The sequence below is a fragment of the Pinus tabuliformis genome, chromosome 4_2 (genome assembly GCF_031772625.1).
Source record: "Pinus tabuliformis cultivar Carrire ecotype Pingquan chromosome 4_2, CPIR1, whole genome shotgun sequence".
Taxonomy (NCBI): Eukaryota; Viridiplantae; Streptophyta; class Pinopsida; order Pinales; family Pinaceae; genus Pinus; species Pinus tabuliformis.
Window position 1 is genome coordinate 320560529 of NC_142304.1, and position 27937 is coordinate 320588465.

The window sequence follows — 27937 nt, forward strand, 5'->3', positions numbered from 1 at the left end:
GTTATTCAGCTTCTCCTTTATCTTTAAGTATGAGGTAAACATCTTGATCAAGTCAAATGAACTTCAACAGTAGATAAGATCTCTTCAAAGGGGTGACTGCTCTTGTCTCCTTGGGATTGTCTTCACCTCAGCTCTGATACCATTTTAAATTTTCATAGTGTTCTATATTGTAACAATCACTGAAAAATTTATTCTTTCGATAGCAATCACTTTTCCAATACATTTTCAATCACCTTGTTGTTGCACAAAGTGTCTAGGCACGCAACAACGCTCAGAGTAAGGGTTGTCACTCTAATCCTTACTCACTCCATGTAGACTATCTCCTAGACAAGTCAAGGGGGGTAGTCCCTAAGGTGAATGAATGAGAATAGTTTGTGGAACACATGCTCTAGGAGACTTGAAGATGGAAAACTTGATGAATTTAGGACAAATCTTGGTCAACTAAGATGAATAGATTAAACACAAGACACATCCACGAGATAGAAATAATCATAGACCATTGCCTTTGTATTCGATTAACCATAGACTGAACAGAAACAAGATATCCAAAGTGAATTTACGAATGTGATAAATAGTGACAATTATGAACGATTAAATGTGAATGCTAGAAGCTTTAGCATGCAAGAGTTTCTAGCAATTAAATCCCATGACATTTAAATACTAAGCAATGATTCCAGATTTAAAATGATTTTCATTAATGACCCAGATCTAGAATTAATTAACTTTCTCCTATAGCCAATATAATTTTTAAAACATTAGTCGCACTTGACAATAGAGAAATTACTACCACAAAATTTAAAATCTTAAACCTAACACAAAAGACACCAAGGAACTTTAGATTAGAGTTTTAATTATCCCTTAGGTAAATTTCTAATGTGCTAAGCTCATGAGGCAATTTTAATGTGGCAAATGAAATAATTAAACTTTAATGTGACCAAAAATAATAAAATCAAAAGGACTTTAATAAATTAAAATTTTAAATGGGCCATAGGCCACATTAAAAAAATTAATGTGAAAGCGTGAATCCTCTTTTGATTTAATTCTTTTAGGAATTTTAAAGTCACCAAAATTTACAATTTTTTAGATTTTTTAATCTTTTATTTTTATATTTTTAATGTTGTTTAAATGAAAATAGAAAAGAAAAATCAAAAACATTTTTAAATCATAAATAAAAACAAAACAAATAAAAATCAAATCAAATTTAATAAAACCAAATCGAAAATCAACCAAGACAAAATCAAATTAAAACAAATCGAAATGAAAAATAAAAATCATGACCAAATCGAATTTCAAATGAAAATAAAAAAAACATATACTAACCCTAACCCCTAACCCCTAACGCATATACAAATAGTAAATAAATAAATAAAATTAAACTAACCTAATGTATATACAATGCAAATGAAATAAAATTTAAAAAGCTTGAATGAGAGTTTGTTGTTTGCTGTGCAGGTAGGCATTGACGACAGAGCAAGGAGAGACTCAAGACAGCAACGAGGAAGGAGTTGCAGATATGGAGGGTGAGTTGGAGCAGCAATGAAGATGTAGACAGGAGCTCGAGAGCTACGAGATGGACGAAGGAGAAGGAGATCCACGGGTAGGAAAGGACTAAGGCAGCGGAAAAAGAGAAACGCAGTCTAGTGGCAATGGGTTTCAGAGAAAAGGTTTTTGCAGATTCTGAGCAGCATAGGAGGGTCGGATGGCAGTCAGGGAGAAAGATGCAGGTGGATGAATGGAGTTGGACAGTACGCACGAAGGGATTCGGGAGCACTGGAAAGAGAGAAGGAAGAGTTGAGGTGAGGGAGCGGCAGGAGGAAAAAGGCAACGAGGGTTTAGCAGGAAAAAGGAGGACGAAATGGGCAGAGAGGGACGAGGGTAAATGCAGGTCCAAGCAGCGATAATGGAGACAAGCATGGGCAGTGAGAGGGGTTTTAAAAATAAAAATAAAAATCGAATTTTGCAGCAAACCCAAAAACCCAGGCAGCAGATAAAAAAAAAATCAGACAAATGGTAGCCAGAAAACCCCTTAAGATATTTCCAGAAATTCTTGATTACATGTTAAATCCTTTTGCTTCAAATTTATTCCTGAAACCCTCATGAAAGTTTCCAGATCTAGGAATTTTGGAACCCTTATAAAAATTTCCAGATTCAAAACTCTTTAAACCCTTGGACTACAAAATTAATTTGAATAATATTCCTGCAAAATGATGTTGATAAACCCTAAAGATCCAGATCTTAACCTCCAAGGCCTAGATATGGACTCTACACAGATTTCTTCCTCAGATTTGTAGCTACACGACAACAAGAAAACACCCAAATGATATATACAATGATAAAAACTAAAACCCAAAAAAACCGACGTTAGAAAAATAATTACAAAATTTACAAATTGCAGGCTCTAATCAACCAGATCTATCATTATACCACAAAAAAAATTAAATTATTAAATTTTATGGAGGTGCTAACTCGAAACCCTTCGTGCATCACAAAAAAAAAATCTCATGATAAGCCCGAGATTAATTTTATTGGGCTCCTCAAAAACCACGGATCAAGACTTGGCTGGTCCAACTAAAAACTTCCCTCAACGCCCGAGGATCTAACATCAAAAATTCCCTACACAACTCGATCCAACCATTTAAAATAGAGCGAGAAAATAATAATAAAACTCAGACAAATAGAGATACTTGCTATTACGTTCAAAATTTATATTATTATTCAAACCCCAGCGATTGAGCAAGATACCTGTACTCAAATCACTTTAGAAGCTATCATCAATGGTTAGAAAAATTATGCACGAAAACAACACATCTTACAGTATTTCCATGAAGAGTAACACCAGCAAAACTTAACCCAAAGTCTTTCTTTATTATCCATAAAATATTACACAAGAGCTTCTTGCTAAGCACATGACTCAAAGGTCGAATGATGAAACTGACAAATGACTTCCTATTTAAAGATAAATCCTCCAACGGTTAGTTCAAGTGATCCTCGTCAAAGCAATCTCGACCATTGATGAGGATTAAAATTTCTTTTAATCTCATTGATCAAAAAATTAAATTCTTGAGGAAATTCGAAATTTTCAATTAAATGCATTTTAATTAAATCAAAAATAAAAATTTTCAATTAATTTCCCCAAAAATTTTACTCACTTATCCCCCAGGGAACAAAGGCTTGAAATTTAGCAAAATAATTAATTTACCTTAGTCCCAGGACCTTTCAAAATTTATTTTTTTAAGGACCGACGAATTTGTCTATGGAGAATTTAAATTTACCTAGGACCTAGAATTAATTAAATTTTTGGCTTAGAATTTTAAATAATTTTTTGGCCAAAAAATTTAATTAGTTAACCTATGAGGGGATAAATTATTTTTCCAACCCTCAAGACACTTTACATCATGATTTTCATATTTTTTACATCATAAGGGAGAAAACCCATTTATAATAGACCCTCACAACTAACCACTTTTGCTATTTTTTCAACCTTCAAGACACTTTACATCATGATTTTCATATTTTTTACATCACAAGGGAGAAAACCATTTATAATAGACCCTCACAGACTATCCATTTTTGCGACACAAATATAATCCAACAGACCAAGAAATTCGTAATAAAATAACCTAACCAAATAGTTAGGATTATTCCCAAATCACTTTTACATAGACTCGATCTAGAACACTAGGACTCTCCTAAGATTCTAGCGACAAAATCCATTCCAGCTTTGGAGTAAGACTGAAGAAAAACTCTACCGACCATCCAAGAATGGATCGGTGAGACAAAAAACCTCCCAGAATATAGACCGTCACTAGAAAGTAGGTTTACCTAGACCATTACATATACGACACAGATTGCTGAGATTATTTACATTATACACATGCAGAAAGGGTTTACATAACATCTTGGAAGTGAAGCTGATGATGATAGATGTACGGCACAAACACATCAATCAAGCACTATCCCTTCTGCAAAAAAAAGAGGATGTACTGCTATGGGTCATTGACATAATAATGGTTAACACAACCAATAACAGTGAGCAATTATAGATAGAACAATAAACAATATGCACAATAGAAGACAACCAACATCAATGAGACACAGAGATTTAGGTCAAAGTCCAGGGAAAAACCCCACAAGGAGGAAAACCAACCACATTCTTCTTCTATTAGATATTCATCAAATGTTCAACAGAGATACATAGTGCAAGTAAATCCATCAACAAGTCAAAGGTCAAATCCTCGAATATCCAAGTCAACAATCCAATAACGAATGAATGATGAGCATAAAAATCAAATCTGGTCAAAGTATCAGTCCTACAATTTTCGGCCCAATCAAAGTGAAGCCAACAACAATCAACGACAACCCTAACTAGTCAAAGTCAACAGCCAAAATGTGCTCAAAAAACTTCGATAACAGCATCAACAAATCCGGCCTTCCTTGCTTGGTCAAACCAAGTCAAAACAGTCCAAGATTTTTGCCAACAAATCGACCAACTTTCAAAGTTAACCTATGGTCAAACCCAGCTCAGATCTGCAGTCAAGGATGGTCAAAGGTGCCCAATTCAAATCGATCAAAGTGATCCAAATGGATCCTAGAAAACCCTCTAAGTCTTCTAAAGATCAAAACTATCACATGAGAAGAACTTTTAGAAAAGTCGGATAACACTATCGGGAGGCAAAAACATAAAGAAAACAGTGAAATGAAGCCTATCGGAGGTCAACGGAGCAATGCACAGGAGCCGTTGGATCTGGCCGATCAACGGTCCAGATCCGATCGGCAAATTGCAATCGGCGGTGGCAAGCGGAGGCTATCAGCGGAGACCACATGGAATATGCGACAGCGATCAGCGGGGTCAATGAGGACCGTTGATCAAGCGCGCAGATCGACAGCCCAAGTTGAATCGCAATATCGCGTCAACAAACCACAGAGGAGCGCTTACAAACGGCCTGGGGGTATGTGCAATATGCAATTGCGATCAATCGCATCGGAGCATTACAATGGAGTGGGGCCGATATAAACATAACTCGCGATAGCCAGACCCAATGGAGATATAGGTGATATTTCATATATTTTGAGATCCGGAAAACGACATTTTCCTTTGTATTTGCGTTTTTCGTTAAATAAATGAAATACGAAGGAAATGTGTTGATGCGATGAAACCGGACCCGAAAGGGTTTATGAATGCAAATATATAATATTTCAAGTCCGTCTAAAGCCATTTTATGGGGTTTTTCAATGTTTTCATGTATTTTTAAAATACAAAGGAGAATCACAAAACAAGCGGAATTTCAGGCGGGCCGTAGGCAATAAGTGGTTTTGGCCGAACTCCGTCCAAGCCCAACAACTGGCTACCACATGGCCAGGTCTCGAAGAGAGAAAACCACCCTTTTCGGGCGGTTAACTCTCGTACGCATGAGCCGCCCAAAATGAACCTCAGCCATTGGATCAAGATCTCTCAGATCAACGGTGGAGATGCGATCACGATATAAAGGCGGACCCAATAGAAATATAGTGCGGATTTATGAATATTTGAAGTCCGATGAACAGTGATTTGGCGGATTTTTCCCGTGTTTTACAGTGTTTCTCTGTGTAAATAGAAAACGCTATTTTTGGGATTTCAAAGGCATCGATGGTCCATTCCATTACAGAACAGGTGGCCACCATCCCTGAAGGCGTTTAGCAATGATTGCTAACGCTCAGAGGGGGATTCGAGCGGACAGAGGCTGGGAGCCAGAGAGCCCGAGAAGGGGAAACGAACAGACAGCGCCGATTGGCTTTAAAGCCACAGAAGACAGAAGACAGGAACAAGCAGTGCTGAGACAGAGAGAAAACAGAGATAGAGAGTTAGTGAGGAGAGTCTGTGTACTCAGAAAGACTTGGGGGATCCAAGTAAAGCCTTATTGTTTTGTATCTGTTGTGTGAGACTCAAATTGAGTTCACGTTTGTGCTTCTAAAGACATAATAGAGAGGTCACCACCTATGTCACAAGGTTCGTCGAACTTTAACCTTGAGGTTCTATTTTTGGCGAACCTCACAAATGTTTTGAGGTTCGACGAACCTCATAGCCAATGACCAAGTCCATAGATCAAAACTCATAACTTCATGTCACAACTCAAGCTTGTATTTTATCCTTGCAGTTTCCAAGTTTGTGATAGCATATTTTATGTTTATTGATGTTGATTTGTTACTATTTTATCCTATAATTCATTTTAAACTAATATATGTTTATATATATAGACGAACCTATTAGCGAACCTCGTCAAAAAATTCGGAACCCAATCATTGTCGAACCCGAACTCGAACCCGAACCATGTGACATTGGTCACCACTAAAGGCTGGACTAGGAGACGTAGCCCAGGAGTGTTGGGTGAACTCCTTATTAAACTTGTTGTGTTTATGTATGTTTGTCTATTATGTTCTTTAACTGCTTCATTGTCTATGTATTTCGCAATCTTATCGATCCATTGCACAAAGTAACATAGGCAAATCCATGCACATGAGTCTGTAATACCTTAATAATTGTATAAGATCTCATTATCAGATCAATTGGTATCAGAGCTTTAAGTTTGCTAAGGTTAGACAAGCTTGTGCTGGATTGTTGAATGTTAACTAGGTCAAAGCTCAAATTAGGAGAAGGAGAACTAGTTGAGGCTAACCCAGAAATTGAAAGAGTCTATCCTAGGAGGAAAATGGCAGAAGAAATTCCCTTGGAATCAAAGTCTCAGTCATGGACAATTTCATGACCATGAGAGCCATGGTGGAAGAAATGTATCGAGAATTTAAGAAGGATCGATGTGCAAGCGCCTCAACACCCGAACAAGGCAAAGGAGTAGAGGAACCTCTTCTATTTGCCCATTCAAAAGGCAAAGGAAAGGAGAAAAGCCTCCTCCATCAACACCTCCTTCTAGCCCTAAAAATAAAAAGAAGAAAACATCTTTGATTAAATTAGATGTAAAGTTTGATTTGCCAATCTATGATGGAGAATTAAATGCAGAAAAGCTAGATAACTGGATTAGACAGATTGATGTGTATTGCAGGGTGCAAAACATTGATTCAGAAAGGAGTAAAATTCAACTGGCTAGCCTTCGCCTTGGAGGAACTACCCTAGTGTGGTGGGAAGGCAGGACCCAAGCTGATTTGAAGAAGCATGGTAAAATTATTTCTACCTGGAGTGAATTGAATTTGTTTTCTATCCACTAGCTTAAAAAACAGTTCTATCCACTCTTCGCCAATTAAAGGGCCAAAGTGTACAAAACTATACCCAGGAATTTAGAAAAAGAGCTTTAATTCTAGGCATTTCTCTAGACTCACCTAAAACTTTGTTGAAGTATATATGTGGTCTGCATAGCTATTTGAGGCACACCATTCTCATGTTTAACCCCACTAGCATAGATGAGGTATCGTTTAGGCTACACATCTAGAGGCTAGAGGCAAGAATGTGAACCCAGAGATTGGGGGATCATCAAAACCCACTGCAAGCAAAAACAAGGAAAAGAAGAGGCTGAGATGGAAAGAGAGGAAGGCAAACATTGTACAGAAAGACAAACCTTCATGCACTCACTGCAAGAAGGGTGGACACAATGATGAACACTACTGGTCTTTGCATCCGGAGCTGAAACCCAAGAAGTTCAATGGCAAGAAGAAGAAGACTGTTGCTGCTATTCAGAAAGATTTGGGGTCAGACTCAAGTGATGAAACAACAGTCACAGCTACAGGTATAAAAGGTAAAAATTCTGAAGCATCTACTATTAATTCTGCACAATCTATTAATAATGAAGAAAATGAGAGGAAAAGACATGAGCTTTTTCATATTAGAGTTATTTCCGAGCACCAAAAGATTGATACTTTATTTGATAGTGGTTCACAAGTAAACTTGATTTCTAAAGCAATTGTAAAGAAGTTGGGATTACTAACAACACCTCACAAAAAGCCATATCCATTAGGTTGGGTATGTGATAAAGCAAAGCTACAAGTGACTAGACAATGTAAACTTAGGTTTGCATTTGGGTCAACATTTGTAGATGAGGTTGAGTTGGATATAGTTCCCTTGGATATATGTGGTATTGTCTTAGGAAGTCCTTACTTGTATGATAGAAAAGCCATTTTCTATAGAACTGAAAATAAGTATCAACTCACAAAAGATGGAATAGAATATATTGTAAGAGCTCATCAGCTCAAAAATAACTATACTCTCATAAATTCAGGGCAGATGAAAAGAATTGTAAATTCATGCAAGCAATTTTTACTAATGGTTGTAAAGGAAAAGAGCCCTGATAAAACCAATGTATTTGAGGGTTGTTATGCTAAACAGAAAGCTAATTTAGAAAAAGTTGTTTTAGAATATGATATCCTATTTCAAGAACCTAAAGGTCTACCACCCAAAAGGGAAATAGTACATGATATTAATTTGCAGCAAGATGCTCCATTGCCTAACATCGAAATGTACAGATTATCTGCTTTAGAGAATGCAAAGATCAAGAAGCAGGTCCAGGAGTTGCTCGATAAAGGGTTCATAAGGCCAAGCACATCACCATGCGAATCTCCAATCGTGTTGGTGAGAAAGAAAGATGGTTCGTAGAGGATGTGCATTGATTACAGAACACTTAATAAAATAACAATCAAGAATCGTTATCCTCTTCCTCGCATAGATGATCTATTAGATCAGTTGAAAGTAGTTGTTTACTTTTCCAAGCTGGACTTGCATAGTGGCTACCATCAGGTCAAAGTTGCAGAACAAGATGCATGGAAGACTGCTTTCAAAAAAAAACAAGGGCTGTATGAATGGCTAGTTATGCCTTTTGGCTTAACTAATGCTCTTGCCACTTTCATGAGAGTTATGAATGATGTCCTTCGACCTTTTATTGATAATTTTGTAATTGTATATTTAGATGAAATTCTTGTTTTCAGTAAAACATGGGAAGAACATTTGAAGCATGTAAAGCAAACTTTAGATGTTTTGAAAAGAGAAAATCTCTATGTGAAATTGTCAAAATGTGAATTTGGCAAAACATCTTTAAATTATTTGGGTCATATTGTAGGGGGTGGTGAATTGAAGATAGATCCCTCTAAAGTCTAAGTCATTGTGCACTGGCCTAAACCCAAATCTGCTACAGAAGTTAGGAGTTTCCTAGGAGCAGCACAATATTGGAGAAAGTTTATTGCTAACTTTTCCTTGATTGCAGCTCCCTTACATGATTTAACAAGATTGAACAAGGTGTTTCAGTGGGGAGGCAAACAGCAGAAAGCCTTCGACACCTTGAAAGAAAAAATTAGTACAACACCAGTACTAGCATTACCAAATCTTCAAAGACCATTTGAGATTGAAACAAATGCCAGTGACTATGCCATGACAGCAATGTTGATGCAACACGGTAAACCCATATGTTATCATTCTGAGACATTTAATTTTGCAGTAGTTAATTATCCCACATATGATAAAGAATTGTATGCATTAGTACAGAGTGAAAAAGTGGAAACATTACTTAATGGGCAAAGAAACAATCATCCATACAGACCATCAACCACTTTAGTATTTGCACTCACAAACTAAATTGCAGCAATCAAGACACTATAGGTGGATGGGTTTTCTACCGCAGTTTCATCTAGTCATCAGATATAAGAAGGGCATACACAATAAAGTTACATATATGTTATCAAGACCAATCATAAATGCATCTACTAAACTTAAGCATAACTCAGTATTGCATGAAAGCCACATTGAAAATATGCTCAAGAAGTAGATTTTAAAGATGTATATGCAACTTTAAGTCATGGCAAACAAGTAGAAGAATTGGATTATCATGTTAAGAACCAACTCTTGTATCATTTGGGAAAGTTATGCATTCCTCAAACTAAAAGAGTTAACATAATTCGAGCAGCAAATACTTCTCTAATATTAGGTCATTTTGGTGTAAGTAAAACAGTTGCACAGCCGCAAAGGTTCTGTTACTGGCCAAGAATGCATGAAACAGTTTCTAGATATATTAAAGGGTGTACCATGTGTGCTAAAAGCAAGCCCAGCAATAGAAAACTACGCTTGTACACTCCACTTCCAGTTCCTTCTCATCCTTAGGAAAGTGTCTCCATGGACTTTCTTGGGGGATTGCCAAAATCTAGAAAAGGTCATGATTATTTATATGTTATTGTGGACAGGTTCAACAAAATGTGTATTTTAATACCTTGTAACAAGCAGATTACAGCTGAACAAACAGTGAGTTGTTCTTTCAGCATGTCTGGGTTCATTTTGGGTTACCGACTTCCATTGTATCTGATCGAGATTCCCGATTTGTTGGGAAGTTTTGGTCAAGTCTATGGGAATTGATGGACACCAAATTGAAGAAGAGCACAGCCTTTCATCCAGAAACAGATGGCCAAACAGAGGTGGTCAACAGGACAGTGATCCAGTTGCTCAGGGGCTATTCCAGGAAGCATCCCAAGCTTTGGGATGAACAATTGTGTTATGTGCAACATGCTTACAACCGTGCCAAGCACTCTTCTACACAGAGATCTCCTTTTGAAACTTGTTTTAGTTTTATACCAAGGTCTCCCTTGGATTTTATCTTTGGAAAAGACATAGCAGTTGATAGACACAGTGATGTCGACAAAGCAACCAAGTTCATTGAACAGATCCAAGAAATTCACCAGGCAATGCAAGAACAGCTGGAAAGGAGCTAGGCCAAGTACAAGGCAAGGCATGATAAGCATCGAATTGAGCATAGCTTCCAAGTTGGTGATCAAGTCTGGCTGTACATCAGCAAAGATAGAATGCAAGGTGAAGGAAAGAAGCTGAAGCCAATAAGGTATGGGCCTTTCAAGATACTTGAGAAAATTGGTGAGAACGCTTTTCGCCTTGATTTGCCAGCTTACATGCACATCTATTCAGTAGTTAATGCAGAGAACTTGAGACTGTTTGAACCTTCATTGATTGAAGATCCCGAAGAGCAAAGTCAGTTGCCTTCTATTGATGATCTGTTGCCTGAATATCTTAATGAATTGCAGGAAGATATAGTTCTGGACAAGAAGGTGAGAACTACGCGGGATGTTGAGTACCTCAAAATCGGACTCAAGGGTTCAAAACCAAGCAGTGCAATATGGATAGAGATTGGACAAGTGAGGAAGCTGTATCCTCACTTGATTGATGCTTAAAAACCAACTTTTGGTGGTCCAAAAGCTTTTTCAGTGGGAAGGCGTGATCCAAATGGATCCTAGAAAACCCTCTAAGTCTTCTAAAGATCAAAACTATCACATGAGAAGAACTTTTAGAAAAGTCGGATAACACTATCGGGAGGCAAAAACATAAAGAAAACAGTGAAATGAAGCCTATCGGAGGTCAACAGAGCAATGCACAGGAGTCGTCGGATCTGGCCGATCAACGGTCCAGATCCGATCGGCAAATCGCAATCAGCGGTGGCAAGCAGAGGCTATCGGCGGAGACCACATGGAATATGCGACAGCGATCAGTGGGGTCAACGAGGACCGTCGATCAAGCGCGCAGATCGACGACCCAAGTTGAATCGCAATATCGCGTCGGCAAACCACAGAGGAGCACTTACAAACAGCCCGGGGGTATGTGCGATATGCAATTGCGATCAATCGCATCGCAACATCGCATCGGAGCATTACAATGGAGCGGGGCCGATATAAACATAACTCACAATAGCCGAACTCGATGGAGATATAGGTGATATTTCATATATTTTGAGATCCAAAAAACGACATTTTCCTTTGTATTTGCGTTTTTCATTAAATAAACGAAATACGAAGGAAATGTGTCGATGCGATGAAACCGGACCCGAAAGGGTTTATGAATGCAAATATATAATATTTCAAGTCCGTCTAAAGCCATTTTACGGGGTTTTTCAATGTTTTCATGTATTTTTAAAATACAAAGGGAAATCACGAAACAAGCGGGATTTCAGGCGGGCCATAGGCGGTAAGTGGTTTTGGCCGGACTCCGTCCAAGCCCGTACACTGGCTACCACATGGCCAGGCCCCGGAGAGAGAAAACCACCCTTTTCGGGCAGTTAACTCCCATATGCATGAGCCAACCGAAATGAACCTCAGTCATTGGATCAAGATCTCTCAGATCAACGGTGGAGATGCGATCACAATATAAAGGCGGACCCGTTAGAAATATAGTGCGGATTTATGAATATTTGAAGTCCGATAAACAGTGATTTGGCAGATGTTTCCCGTGTTTTACAGTGTTTCTCTGTGTAAACAGAAAACGTTATTTTTGGGATTTCAAAGGCATCGATGGTCCATTCCGTTACAAAACAGGTGGCCACCATCCCTGAAGGCATTTAGCAATGATTGCTAACGCCCAGAGGGGGAGCCAGAGTGCCCGAGAAGGGGAAACGAACAGACAGCGCCGATTGGCTTTAAAGCCACAGAAGACAGAAGACAAGAATAAACAGTGTTGAGATAGAGAGCAAACAGAGACAAGAGTCAGTGAGGAGAGTCTGTGTACTCAAAAAAACTTGGGGGATCCAAGTAAAGCCTTGTTGTTTTGTATCTGTTGTGTGAGACTCAAATTGAGTTCACTTTTGTAAAAACTTTGCTTCTGAAGACATAATAGAGAGGTCACCACTGAAGGCTGGACCAGGAGACGTAGCCCAGGAGTGTTGGGTGAACTCCTTATTAAACTTGTTGTGTTTACGTGTGTTTGTCTATTATGTTCTTTCTGCTTCATTGTCTATGTATTTCGCAATCTTATTGATCCATTGCACAAAGTAACATAGGCAAATCCATGCACATGAGTCTGAAATACCTTAATAATTGTCTAAGATCTCATTATCAAATCACAAAGTCTCCCTGAATTCGGCCTTCCCAAATAGATCTGGAAAATTCGGTCAACAAGTCAAATCAGCCCCAAGTCAACGTTGATCAAAGAATACTCAAAACATAAAATCAACATTGGTCAACAGACTTATTTCTCTCTCTCCTTCGCACGTGTGAACTCGGCCCTGCAATTTCAGAAGTGTAAGAACCAAAGTGTGATGTGATGCCCCAAAGTGAAGTCAACGATGATCAATTTATATGTCTTGGAGGAGGTCAATTTCGCTCTCTAGGCCAACTTGTACTTTTCATGTTGACTTGGACCAACAAAAATAATAATATTTTTCATGTACAAATTTGATTTTTCCGAAGTGGAAGAGGGGTCTCCTTAGGGTTTGTTGGGCTTCTCCAAGGACAGAATTGCTCACTCAGCTGCCAATCTGCAACATCCCTCCCTACCTAGTGGGGATCTCTTGTGGTTGTGTCTCTTTTTCGTGGCGTGATTTCTTTTGGACTAAAATTAAACTTAGAGTAGCTTAAACACATAACAACTAGTATAGTTTAGCTTTCCATTCCATTAAGTAGTTTGATTTTCGCTCTTAGAATAGTTGCAATTTCATAGATGAACTTTCATTTTATGTTATTAGATTTCATTTCTTGCTTCAATTTAGATTTCGATTTTGCAAAGAGTAATAAATGTTCCCTTCAAGCCTTGATATGTTTTCACGCAAGTTGCAAGCCTAGCTTGGTCCTCTTGCTTGATCAGAGAAGGCTTGTTGGTGACTTAGTATAATAGGGAAAATTGGTAAATGTTGACTTGCGAAATTAAGCTAGGGGTTAGGCTAGTTTCCCGTAGTGTTGGATCTCCTTGTGACAGGTTCACTTGTGGACTCTCAAAGTACTCATTGAAGAGATGTTTCCTCCTATATGATCCCCTTGCAACTTTCCTTAACCTAGCAAGGATAAGGCTAGATGAGGAAACAGAGCATTAGTTAGATTTACTTATTTGCAAATTACACAAGTCATATACCTTAATGTGCATGCACACACCCAACTAATCTAAATCCAAGTGAAATCTAACTTAACTAAAACTTACCAAGAACATTCCATAATATTTTCTTTAGCAGCATTTGATACTTAATTATTGTCTCAAGCACTTTACATTCAAGTCCATTTAATTTGAGCATTTCATTTTCAAGCATTATCTCATGCTTTGCGCATTTTCTTTCACAAGCTATCTTACTTGGCACTAGTCCCTATTTGTTATATCATTTGTGAGTATTTCATTCATTTGAGTACTATTGTTACATGTCTTGTTTATGGATGGTTTATATGTGCCTCTAGTTATTTCATTTACTTGTAAAGTTATTTACATGCTCTAAAGTGATATGTTGCAATTAGTATATTGATGTTGGATGCATTTCTTGAGTAACTTACTTAATTCTTATACTTAATATTTCTTGTTTCACTTAGATTAATCAATTCTTAGCTTTCTTGTCTCATAGGGTCCACCCCCTCACCTTCGCTAGGAATTAGCCTAGTCGGAGGAGTTGAGAATTGAGTGACAGTTACTCAACTCGAGACTTTCCCCCAAGACCACACCAAGTGGATTAAAGATTTCTCCATGTTAGCCCAGGTGTGGATTAGGCGGCAACAAACTCCATCAATCCAAGGACTAGGCATTGGCCTTGTCAATTTGATGATCAAGCATCATTTATCCGAAAACTTGAATTTCTCTCTCTCTCTTAAATTCATCCCTCTTAAAGATAAGCATCCAAGCTAGGGCTTGGTGTGAATTATCCTAGAAGGGGAGTTTGAGCTTGTGGAAAGGTTCCACATCAAGGGAGGAATAGGTTTCCTCAAAATCAACCTCCCTTGGTCTCTAATATCTCCATTTCAAGCCCTAACCCTCTTTCCCTAGGTAAACCCTAGTTTTGCTAAGCTTCAGCATGAGGACTTTTTGAAGGTTTCATATGCCATTAGCTTGCTAATATTCTTTGTCTGGAAACCTTTTCTTGGTATAGTGATCCTAGAGTATCCCTTTAGGCTTGCTATTTCTCAAGCCCTAGGTCAATTGTGCCTTTCCTTGCCCTTACGAGAGGATGTGAGTTTCCTCTCTTAGATTGATTGAGCCTTGTACTTAAAAGAGTAATTCTGTATAGGTCATTTGTCACTTCTAAACCTTGAAACCTTGAATATCTCTCATAGGTGACCTACCTAACGGGAAGCCTCCCATTGGTGTAAGTCCATAAATAGCAGGGGGTAGTGATTGTGGTGACAGTGGGCCACACCTCATTGTTGTCACTTGGTCTAGTGCCTGCCTTGTAGGGTGCCCTTCTACAAAATCTGCTAGATTTTGAGGCAACATCATCTAAGAGGGTTTCACCCATAATTCTGAAAAAGCAATTTTCAGCTTGCTGGAAAATGACTTTTTCAACTGTTTTAGGTTTAGAAGAGATCTCACAAGCCTCAAATTCGATCCTCATACCTTTCCACCTCTAGACACAAAGTCTGGAAGGGCTCAGGTACTAGTAGGGTGGTTGTTGTGGGCTTAGTAGATTGTTTTCCCTGCACTTTTACGTGGACTTTGCAGTCTCATTTATAGAGCGGCACACTAGTTTGATCCATAACTCTCTAACCAGTGGCTAAACTGAAAACTAATTACAAATTTGGTTAAAGTAATTCTGGAGACCAAAATCAACTGGCTACACCCCATATTTTATGTATTTTGTTTCTACTAAATACCCTATTTAATTTTCTGTTGTACAGTGACATCATTAACAGCTAGACAGTTCCATGAGATTAACATCTCCACTCCAAGTGACCCCATTTAAGGGACTGAGCTTATTTGAGATTGTTTGGGGATTTTTGTGAGACTCCAGCCTTGATCATTGAGGAGTTTGTTGGGTAGACTCTAAACCGTGGGGGCTTGGACCGAGGTTACAGCAGGCCCCTACCCTATGGGTGTCCATCCAGCGGGTTGCCAGGATCTTAGCATCCCTGCTAATCGGATCAGTAATAGGACCTTATTATTCTACAAAACTACCTCAACATAACCCCACGAAAAAATTCAAGTGCAAGTTTCACCCAGCCTTTGTTCTCCATATCTAGAATGAATCCTTCATTGCTACAATATTGAATAGGTCAAACAGTTGAATTCAGTTTTATATCTTCTTATTTGGTAATGTAAAAAGTTGTATTTTCTTTGAATAGTGGAAACTCTTCAAAATGTCATATTTAAGTAGAATTTATGTGCATAGACATAAAGCATAAAAGTCAGTAGAAACTTACAAGCAATATAGAAGGCTTCAACCAGTTAAGATATATGGTGGTGCCTCGCTTGAGGGACCTTCCCTGAAATGTTTCACGAAAGATCTCGAGAGCCTTTTGCTCAGCAGCTCCTTTAGTTTTAAGCCTTGGTGAAAGGGCCTCATCTAAAGCACCCCAAAAGGTTTCACCATCTATGTCACGAACCAAAACAATCTGCAATGATTTCTCAACAGGTGCTACACACAAAATGGTATAAAACACTTTTAGCATTTGTATAAAACACATTTTCTTAAATTGAAATAAGTTTCACTCTTACTAGGCCCGTGATTTCAAGCTACAAGAAATATGCCCCAAAGGAGGTTATTCATGTAGTACATACCTTCAAAAACAGCATTGAAAAAGAGATTATCCTGTTCAATCTGACTTTCCAATTTTCCACTCCATGCAACCAAGTATGATGTAATTGTGGCATCCACATACAAACCCGCAGCATAAACTTTGACACTAATTATTGCTATCTTTTTCTCTCGGAAACCTTTTGCAAGACATTCGTAAATGTGAGTCAGTTAATAAGATTCCATGTTTATAGCTCACCATTACTCTGCAAGGCATTACACAGATTTATTTTAACGAGTTAACATTCTTAACTTGCAAGAAATTGGAAAAGCGGAAACAAGCATGTTTATTGGTAATGAATTACAACACTTCACAATCAACTCTGAAATCAATTAACATGAAAGTAAGTACTTAAACACAATTTGTCAAGAAAAAAGAAAAATATTTTTCAAGTTATCTACTCGTATATTTTCAAAGTTTCTTTTGAAATTTGCCTAATTACAAGCTTCATATGTATTTTCACCTGACCTTCACCTTAATAGAAGCTGAAGGATTTAGCTGCAATACTCACTTGTAATATCTACCTCAAAGTCTTAGAGATCTTGCCACACCAATTTTGTACTGTTCGTAGGTATTAAACCTTCTTACAGCTTACAACAATGCCAAATGTTGTTTTTTGTAGGGTGAAAACACATATGTGAAGAAACACAGAGGCAGAGAGAAAAATATAAAGATAATTTTTACTAATATTGATGATATGATGTATACATCTCTCTCACCATCAATCGTATCTCACATTACATATTTATACCACAAAGTTATTATGGTGGTTTAACTACCTAACCCCTAACCACCACATCTAAGATTAGGATGGTTCCATGTCACTAAGATATGTTAATGACTCATAAATACTATTGTGTCACCCAACAACAAGTATATAGGACCATGACAATCTGCTACCCAATGCTAGGTTCCTTGCAGCTGCTTCTTGATGCAGGGTATATGCTTTCTGAACCAAGGTCCATTTGAGGTTATGAACCTATTATGCTAATGTGTTATGCCCAACAGAGTGATTTTAGTTCAAAGGGAATTTTTGGTTTATAACTAGTCCATTTTTGGTTCTTTTAGCGCTTGCGATGGCTGCATTTGGGGCCCACTTTTGATTGTATAAAATTGCCCATGTACATTTATTGTTCATAATCTAAGTCACATGACACTGAGACACATGCATGCAAATAAGTATCCAACACAGGACATGCTGACCCTTGAAACGCAACACACACTCACACATGTAGTTAAGCAAATATTTATGTTTAAAAAAATTCCGAATACACAAAAGAAATATAGACATGAAGATCCAAATTTTTAAGAACATTAACAAGATGTCGATACTAGTTACTATGGCAATGATGATCAAACACACAAGAAATTAGAATATTCAATAGACTAAATAGAGGTTTAAAAGTTAGAACCATAAAACTGCAGTTTTCTCATTGAGTCATTTGATGTCATCCCAATCAAAACATATTACATAGATGTTGAATCACTAATACAATAGGTGGGAATGCCAATGACAACTGGGGTACATACTAGAACCATAGATGGAGGAACCTCATCGCTCATTAGTTGTCCTCCTCCATGTTAGAGTCATCAAGATCACCACCACTGCCACTACTCTCCTCCCCCATCCTCCTACCCCTCCTCCTCCTCTCCATCCTCTATATTGAATCTAAGATTTGCATTTGTTGGTGTGGAGAATGACCCCTCAAGAGAATCAACATCATCAAAAGCAACCATCTCCAGCATTAGTTGCTTAAGATCCAAGTTGGATAATGCCAACTGAATATTGTTGTCCAAACCCATATCTCAAGAAATGTGTTGATCTTTGACATGCTGTGAGGCCCTAATTTCGGAAAATTAACAAAATTGATGCTCAAAATCCAAACAGTGAAATTTTTAAAGCAGAATTTATCAATTTAATAATACAGCTACATACTTGGCTTCCGTGTTTGAAGTTGATATCGAGCTATCGTAGCTCCAAATTTAATGTCATTACCAAAGTGACCAAAACCTCCCTGCCAAACTGGGCACAATCTCAATACCCAGCTCCAAAGTACTTCAACATTGAGGCACTCTGGCCCCCGTGCCCAAAAGCTTCAAGAACAGTTACTCAAATCTCCAATTCTGATTGAATTCTCCTCCAACCACACTTCACCCCTCTAGCAGCCCATTTTTGTTTTATTATATATATATATAAATATATTATATTCCCTTCTATTTGTATAATACATTGGCTTTCCTTTTTAGTTTGTATAGTCACATATATTAAGGTGGTGGTACATACATCAAGTACCTCACTCAACATACTAAGTTAAGTATTCACTTAGAATTTTGATAATTAATTGTTCATCTTTTAGTAGGAAATTTCATAATAAGTTAATATGCAGTACATGCGATACATTCATATGTAGCTATCATATGCATGCTTCGTACGCATGCTGATATTTCTATGTTCATTTTAGTTCGAAATGGGTCATTTCATACACCCATCCTTCAGAAAACTTTGTCCCAAAGCTAGGGTTTATATCATATATCAATAATTATTTAAGTGATTAGTATAATCTTGTAAGGGTCGCGTGCCATAATTAAATTTTTGTTTAATGCAAAGAGACTTTCAAATTTATGTTTTGAACACATAATTTTTCAAACTTAATAGTCATGCCCTGCCCCAGCCGGGCTCCCAAGCTATTGCAAAATTATCCTATCATTCATAATCTCTTTCGCTCTAATCCTATCCATCTTCTACTAGAATATGTCATGGCGTCAGCGATACTGATCTAACCATTCATAAACGTCAAAGGTGACAATGTCGACTATATCGACCTGATTATCCAGTAGGCCTCTGGAAATCATCATCACATATCTAGGGGAGCGTGACTCGCATGGTCCTCCCATGACTCCAAATTTTGGAGGATAAACGGTGGGTAAAACCTCCACCCCTCCTAGTAGGACTAGGGTCAGCACCTTATCATGGAACCTCATTGAGTCTCAATTGTTCTTGGAGCTTTTTTCATCACGTGGTCATTTTGGTAACGGTATTATATGCAATGAAAACACTTGTCCATGCATCATAGCATATGCATCAATATATTTAAAATTTATTGTATTGAAATAATAGTTCCTTGCATTTCTATCATGTTACCATTTATGAGATTGATCTTTAAATTCATATAACATATTTGGCTATGTCTAGCCAATGTATCAATAAGTTAGCTTTCGTATTAAGTAGTCAAGTGTTGTCATTCTTTTATTTCCATTTCATCAATCATGTTGATATGCAAGAATAAAATAAAATTATAGATATCTTATCCATAACATAATACATAATTCACATTTCATAGCAATGTTAATCAAATACTAGACTTCATATTGGTATCCATGTACCAGCAAAGTTAAGCAAATAACATATTTCATATTGATATCCACGTATCAGCAGAGTTAAAGTAAAATTCATTCTTAGATGTAATAATTCAAAAAAATAATCTTAAGTATCCAGCAAAAATAAAGTAATATATACAAAATAAGGTTTTAAGTTCTTCAAAATAAGCACAAGTTGGGGTATTTCCGACATACGATCTTTGTATCTTCCCAGGTAGCCGATCCAAGACTATACTTGTCCCACTGGATCTTAACTTGGTCTACCAAGCAGTTCCTAAACTATCGAACCCTGTGTTCCAGTATACGTAATGGTTCGACCGAAATGGTTCCCTCGTCTGATACCTGCAGTTCCTTCCATTGAAGATTATGTGATTTGTCAGTTATGTAATGTCTTAATACAGATACATGAAATAGATTATGAACTTTATGCAAGTGGATTGGCAGTCCAAGACAATAGGCGACAGGTCCAATTTTTTCAGAACTTTGAATGGCCCAATAAATCGGAGTGATAACTTTGTTCCTTTTTCGAACCAAATGGTGCTTTTGTGGTCTAATGCAGTTGAAAGCCTGATCCCCTACTTCATAGTTCCTATTTGTCTTATGAGCATCAACATAAGTTACATAACTCGTGTGTCTATCCTGTGCCTCCTTTAACCGTTGTCTAATTTGTTTTACATGTTCTTCCATCACTTGAATTAATTTTGGCCACACTATTACTCGGTCCTCTAATCAATCCCAACTTCATGGTGTTCTACAAGGTTTGTCGTATAATGTTTCAAAAGGAGGCATTATGATTGAACTGTGGTAGCTATTATTGTATACAAATTCATCCAAAGAAAAGTACTCTTCTCATTGAATTTGTTGGTCCATAACGTACATCCTCAACATATCTTCATTAATGACATGATTAACTCTTGAAATATCTAGTCAAATATATATATAAACCGAATGTTGAAGTTTCTAAGTTTAACAGTTAGAAACCCTCCATGTACTTTCTGATTTATTGCTTCCTATTTGTTCTGATTAATTGACAAGTTATTTACCATGTAAATACTGAAAATAAACACAAGTACATGCTCAACAAATTACAGATCAACAACTGAAGGAAACAGAAACAAGCACACAAATGACACCGTTATTTTTGGACTAATGTCCCCAGAAAAACCCAATGCGGGAAAACTGATGAAGCTATCTAAGGGTTTGATTTATTAAGCAGTTTCATAATACAATCTGGGTGCCAAATCCGGCACACCCAACAGAGAAAAATCTCGGCAATAGTACCTCTCTTTCAGAGACAGATGCTTCGACTGAAACCTCGGATAAACACTCCGGCAGCTCCTCAGCTCCAATCTGCCCCACGAAAAACCCCAGTGTCAGCCTCTTCTGCCCTCTGCGTCAGCTTTCCCGGCACTTCCCCACAGTTCCGGCTGTTTTCGGTAGTTTCGACTTCTACCCTCTACATCACCTTTCCTGACAATTCCGATTGTTCCTGGCAATTCCAGCTTCTGCCCTCTGCGTCAGCTTTCCCAGCTGCTGCGCTGATCCTCCCGGCACTATCTCTACCTCTCTGCTTTTGTATTCACTACCCCTTAGCTGCAAATCCATATCACTCTCTCAACTTTCTCAGCAAACCCAGCCCCAGAAAGTTGAAATCTTGATCTCTTGGTGTGTTTTCCAAGTGACCCTCAAGCCTCCTCTTATACTTTTCTCGTTGACAGATCAACGGCCGAGATTAAGTCCCTAATCAACGACTAAGATTAGATCTAGCTTGATCCATGACTTTTGGACCATTCTAACATAGTTTTATATTAATTCACATTAATATTTTAATTTTCCTAAGTTTAGACTTAGGGACTCCATTAAAAATATTAATTATTTTAATATCTCCCAAACTGTTTAGAATCTGCCCAAACCCTTTCTAGGTATTGGAGATCTCATGTGCCTCAGCCTCTCCACCAAATTTTGTGGCTAGAGCACATCCGATGCCACCCCAAATCAACACTCCCTCTTAGCGAGGATTGTGCTCTAGCAATACTCCTCACTGAGTATTACTCTGATCATCCAGCATCGGTTCCTGATGCTAGGCCTGCTACCCATCATATGTACTGCCACCCATGGCTCTACCACTACCACTGTTGCATCTGTACGACAGCTCTCTCTACATCTGTGCTGCTGCCCATGGCCCTGCCACTGCCACTGTTGCGTCTGCACTACATCCCCTCTCATCATGCTGCATCGTGCTGCCCATAGCACCGCCACTGCTAATTGTTGCACTGCAACTCAGTTACTGAGAAGTAAGTAACTAATCTCCCAACTCTGACATCTTTGTCAGGCTAGAAACACTCCCGATGTTGAAGTTCCCTCTATCGTTGACAAGTGCTCCCTCTCTGACCTCTGTGCTACTGCAACAACTCCCTGCATCTCGCACCATTGCACACCTCTCTGTGCCATCCTGCACTAGTGCAACACTCTTATTCCTCTAGCACTGTTGCACCCTGCTAGCCTCACGCTGTCCTAGGAATCCTGCACTGTAACTCTCTCTGTCACTCCATCCTCATCCGTCTCTACCGACATCCGCCAGTCCTGCTACTCCTCTTCAGGGCTCCCGTAACCAGGTATAATCCAAGAGGTTGGGTACCTCGAGGATCCTACCCCTGATCTTCTGTAGTCCTCCTGACTACAACTCGATGTCTCCCCACTTTCGCTCAAGTGGTGTGTGTGCACTCATGGCACAGACATCGTATGTCTCCACTTCCTTCTCTGCCCTTGTTGGCGTTGCCTTGGTCTCGGAAGCCTCTCCCTTGCTCTTCTTCCTCAGACACTGGGTCGCATAATGACCCAACTCCCCACAGTGGAAGCATTTGACCTTGGAGAGGTCCTTCTTCTTCTGCTTTTCTTGCTTACCCTCAGATGCTAGGGCAACATCCACCTCCTCCTCCTTCTTGATTCTGATCCCCTTGTTGCTGCTTCCCATCTTGGTCACCCTCCTGATCTCTTCTTGGCGAAGAGTCGCCCACATTTCCTCCCAATCTAGAAGGGTCGCCCTACCCAGTATGCTCTGGACAAACACCTCCCAGTCTTCTAAGATTGCATTCAAGGTTGTTCTCACCATCAACTCTGGATCTGGTGTGGCCCCTATGGAAGTCAGTTGATCTCGAATCTCCTTCAATCGACCGAGGAAGGTGTCGATCTGTTCTCCCTTCTGCATCTGGTATGACCGCAGCTGATTTTCTAGGAGCATCTTCCTTTGCACGGAAGTATGCTGATACAACTTGGTCAGGGCCTCCCACATCTCCCATGCCATATTCTTCTCGGCAATATGTGGTACTATATGATCCTTAACCCTGTCAAGAATGATACTCTTGGCCCTCGCCATTGCTTCCTCATACCTGTCATTGTCAGCTGGGTCAACTGGGACCACTATCATCTTCAAGGCGAAATGCTTGACACGATTTCTGTCAAGTACGAATAAGATTTTGGTCTTCTAGACTACGAAGTTTGATGCTCCGTCCAGTCTGTCCTGGTCTCTTACTCCGTGTAGTGCCATTCCCTTGCTCTGCTACTTCCCTCCTGCAAGTTCTCAATGTCACTACCTCTGAGCCTCGATTTCCCTCCTGGAAATCCTTCTGCCGATGTCGAGATTCCCCCTACTCTGATCGTCTTTCCAAGCGCACCACTGATCCGGATTTCTTGGCTAGAAACCCTCAATAGCAACTCCCTCCTCCTTGGCCTTGCCCTGTTAGGTATTGTTCTGACAACAATACCCCACCAGCTCCACTTTGCAACTTATCCACAGCCTCCTAAACCCCAGCAACCTGAAGGTGAGAGCTCCTAGGCTCTGCGCAGTCCTAGCACCGACAAACTAGCTCCCTAAGCCAACTGCGTCAGCCCTCTTGGCCTCTGCATGGCTCTGCGTGAGCCTTTCTTTGCCTCCCTCAGCCTCTGTGCAACCTCTTCTTGGCCTGAACTTGATGACATAGGCACTGCGTCACTCCTTCCTTGTTGTTTTGCTGTTAGGAACAGCTTCTATCACTTGGGACAGTTGTTTTCTGTTGTTGCTTCTCTGCGCGGCTGATGTCCTCAGTTCTCCTGTGATTTGCAACCACGCTCTGAAACCATATTGAAGTTTCTAAGTCTAACAGTTAGAAACCCTCCATGTACTTTCTGATTTATTCCTTCTTACTTGTTCTGATTAATTAACAAGTTATTTACGATGTAAATACTGAAAATAAACACAAGTACATGCTCAACACATTACAGATCATCAACTGAAGGAAACAGAAACAAGCACACAATTGACACAGTTATTTTTGGACTAATGTCCCCGGGAAAACCCAATGCGGGAAAATCGGTGCAATTATCTAAAGGTTTGATTTATTAAGCAGTTTCAAAATACAATCTGGGTGCCAAATCCGGCTCACCCAAAAGAGAAAAATCTCAGCAATAGTACCTCTCCCTTGGAGACAGATGCTCTGGCTGAAACCCGGGATAAACACTCTGGCAGCTCCTCAGCTCCAATATGCCCCACGAAAAACCCCGGCGTCAGCCTCTAGGAACTGTGTCAGCCTCTTTAGCCCTCTGCGTCAGCGTTTCCGGCAGTTCCCAGCGGTTCCGGTTGTTCCCTATAGTTTCGGCTTCTGCCCTCTACGTCAGCTTTCCCAGCAGTTCCAGCAGTTCCGGCTTTTACCCTCTGCGTCAACTTTCCCAGCAGTTTCAGCAGTTCCGGCAGTTTCGGCTTTTACCCTCTGCGTCAGCTTTCCCAGCAGTGTCAGCAGTTCCGGCTATTCCCGGCAGTTCCGACTTCTGCCTTTTGCGTCAGCTTTCCCAGCAATTCCTGGCAGTTCCAGTAGTTCCCGATAGTTTCGTCTTTTGCCCTCTGCGTCACCTTTCCCGGCAGTTCCGGTTGTTCCCGGCAGCTCTGGCTTCTGCCCTCCGCATCAACTTTCCCGGTTGCTGCGCTGAACTTCCTGGCACTATCTCTGCCTCTCTGCTTCTGTATTCACTGCCCCTCAGTTGCAACTCCAGATATCTCTCAACTTTCTCAGCAAACCCAACCCCAAAAAGTCAAAATCTTGATCTCTTGGTGCGTTCTCCAAGTGACCCTCAAGCCTCCTCTTATACTTTTCTCGTTGACAGATCAACAGTCGAGATTAAGTCCCTAATCAACAGCGAAGATTAGATTTGGCTTGATCCATGACTTTTGGACCATTCTAACACAGTTTTATATTAATTCACATTAATATTTTAATTTCCCTAAGTTTAGACTTAGGGACTCCATTAAAAATATTAATTATTTTAATATCTCCCAAACTGTTTAAAATCTGCCCAAACCCTTTCTAGGTATTGGAGATCTCATGTGCCTTAGCCTCTCCACCAAATTTCGTGGCTAGAGCACATCCGATGCTACCCCAAATCAACACTGAAAAGCAATATGAATAAAATACAAAGAGTATAAAAAGACACATACGAGACAAAGGTATAGGATATTAAGGCATTTTTAAATGGATGAAATTAGAGTACAAAAGTGAATATATATAAAAATATAAGCTAAGACATGCACAATTATATTACAAATTGTGTTATAAAATATTATTATAAAACTATATTTTAATATAAAAAACTAATAAATTGAACAAGAATAATTCTTCATTCTTAAGTCAATTCTTCGCATAGTATATTGACCATAATTATATAGTATATCCAAATATCTTTAAAACTAATAAATTGACCATGAGCACCTTTACATTATAACTTGATGCTAACAATTTTATAATTCCCAAAATATATTTACACAAAACCTTTAAGGTAGATATTTAAAACAATGTCCAAGACAATTTTGCTAAAAGAAATCCATGTCCCTTATAAAATATATCACAAATGAAAGCACCCTAAAATTAATTTATTTATTATTATTATTATTTTTAAAATTAAATTAAGACCTAAAATTTTAATGTACAAAGTTAGAGTGTTCCATGGTTTTTCAGGATTTCGAACCTATTTATACACTCAAAATGCATTTTAAACTATAAAAAATCAAAATGCCAAAATCCTCGTTGTATAAATCTGATTCATATAGAAATGATTGTTAATCAGAATCGTTTTAATTATAATAAGTGAAGAATGGATTTTTATTATAAAATTTTGACAACTGGGAATCACCTTTTTTTTTTGGATCCAATTGTAACAGCACAGAGACGTCAGTCAGTCGGGTCCCTTCAGCCATGCGTCTAGCTATATTGTATCAATTCGTTAAAGTGGGATAAGGGACAACAATGACACATGGGATGAGAGGCATTTACACGTTTTCCTCTTTGGTTAATTCAATAAGAACTATGTACAAAGTAAAGCTTTTACTTTTAGAATAAGTTTATTTTCACATTTATGGTTAGTAAAAAAAATATTTGAAAACCTATAGATATTTGTCAACGACTATCATCAATTATACAAACTACTTTAGGTCTGAAGAGATTGATTTTAAATATTAATATAAATAAGTTTTCTATTTTAAAACACATTTATTATAGATTAAAAATATAATAAAGTTTTAAAACACAAATATATATATAACAAATAACAATTAACTTTATGTAAAACATATTTACCTAAAGAATATATGAAAACTTATGTGGATGTACCAAACATATAATTATAAGAAAAGAACTTTGAGGGGTTGGGAAGCATTTTATGCTTTTCAAAACAGGTGTAGAGAGACAGAGTTATGGGACTATGTACCAAACATATAATTATAAGAAAAGAACTTTGAGGGGTTGGAAAGCATTTTATGCTTTTCAAAACAGGTGTAGAGAGACAGAGTTATGGGACTGGAAAACCACTCAAACTCTTTTGGGCTTCTAGTGATTCCGGTGATTCTCTATGGTTGTGAACTATGGGCCAGCAGTACATCCGACATGCAGTGGAGACAAATTGAGATAATTCAAAAGCGTTTGATTACAGACAAATTTAAGATTAAAAGTGCAATTCCTTATGGTATCTTGTTAAGTGAAACAGGGACTTCTCCTATTGAAGCAATTGCTATGGTGCGAGTCATAAGGTATGTAAAAAAAATTGAGCAAATGGAAGAGGGTAAATGGCTTAAGGTTGTCTTTAATGATAGATTGTGCAAGAGAAAAAAAAACTTGAATGCAGCAAAATAACAAATGGTTTAGTAAATGGGGTATTTGCTTGAACGTGTGACCCATAAACAGCAAAGAGATAAAAACTTTTGTTATGGAAAAGTTCCACAAGCGTACTTGGGATAAGGAGCTAGGAAGAAAGAAAAATTACTATATTGAAGTGTTTAATCCCACTCATAGTCATCAACCAAAAGCATACATAGAGCCAAAATTCTTATTGCTCAGTTAAGGACTAATTCTCATCAACTCCATTGTGAAACAGGGCGTTGGAAAAGGACAAAGGAAGTGTGGGAAGAAGGAGTATGCATTTTTTGTTCTTCCGAAAAAGTGGAAACAGAGAAACATTTCATTTTAGAATGTGAAGCCTTCAAATACAACAAGGAAAGTTAAGCAGATATGTTTGCAACTAGCTCTTGGGATAATCTATTTAGCGAGGAGTTTGTCGACAAGTTGGGAGCATTTATTTTGAAGCTTCACAGAAAAAGGGCCGAATACATCAAGCAAATGAAGAAGCAATCTGTCCCATAGGCTATCTTTAGCCTCGTGGACGTTAAAATAATTTCTTTCTTTCTTTCTTTCTAAACCATAAATTTTAAAAAGAGAAAATGATACGGTTTGTTAATAGTATTAATGTCAATTGACGACAATGATGATTGCATCAATGGATAGACTCACAGAATCTGCCAGCAAGCATTAAAAAAAAAGTTTTCTTCGTTAAGATGGGCATAATATCACACAGGTTACCCAGGTAATGAAACTTTGATAACGGTAATTAGACTTTGTAACGTAACCATCCTTTGATCTCCTGTCAATTGAGGTGGACGGAACACTGAAATCCACAACTACAATATTTTTTGTTTGTCATTTACCCACTTCAATTTTTGTTTACTACCTTCTTTTGACCATTTTGAGATTTTATTTTCTGCAGTTGGGCATATTGTCAATATTTGGTGGAAAATATCTTAAGCAGTTCCATCCAAAGGAAC

At 38.4% G+C, this 27937-nt stretch overlaps 1 protein-coding gene across 1 annotated transcript in view; it reads right to left on the reverse strand.

Annotated features, from left to right (window-relative positions):
- FAP3 (Chalcone-flavanone isomerase family protein) overlaps positions 1 to 27937 on the reverse strand; it is a 193457-nt gene that overhangs the window by 43024 nt on the left and 122496 nt on the right. Inside the window, exons 3-4 of the mRNA XM_089428616.1 lie at positions 16424 to 16579; positions 16066 to 16280 (exon numbers count right to left, since the gene is read on the reverse strand). Of these exons, the coding sequence (XP_089284742.1) occupies positions 16066 to 16280; positions 16424 to 16579 (371 nt within the window). The remainder of the gene's footprint in view (positions 1 to 16065; positions 16281 to 16423; positions 16580 to 27937) is intronic.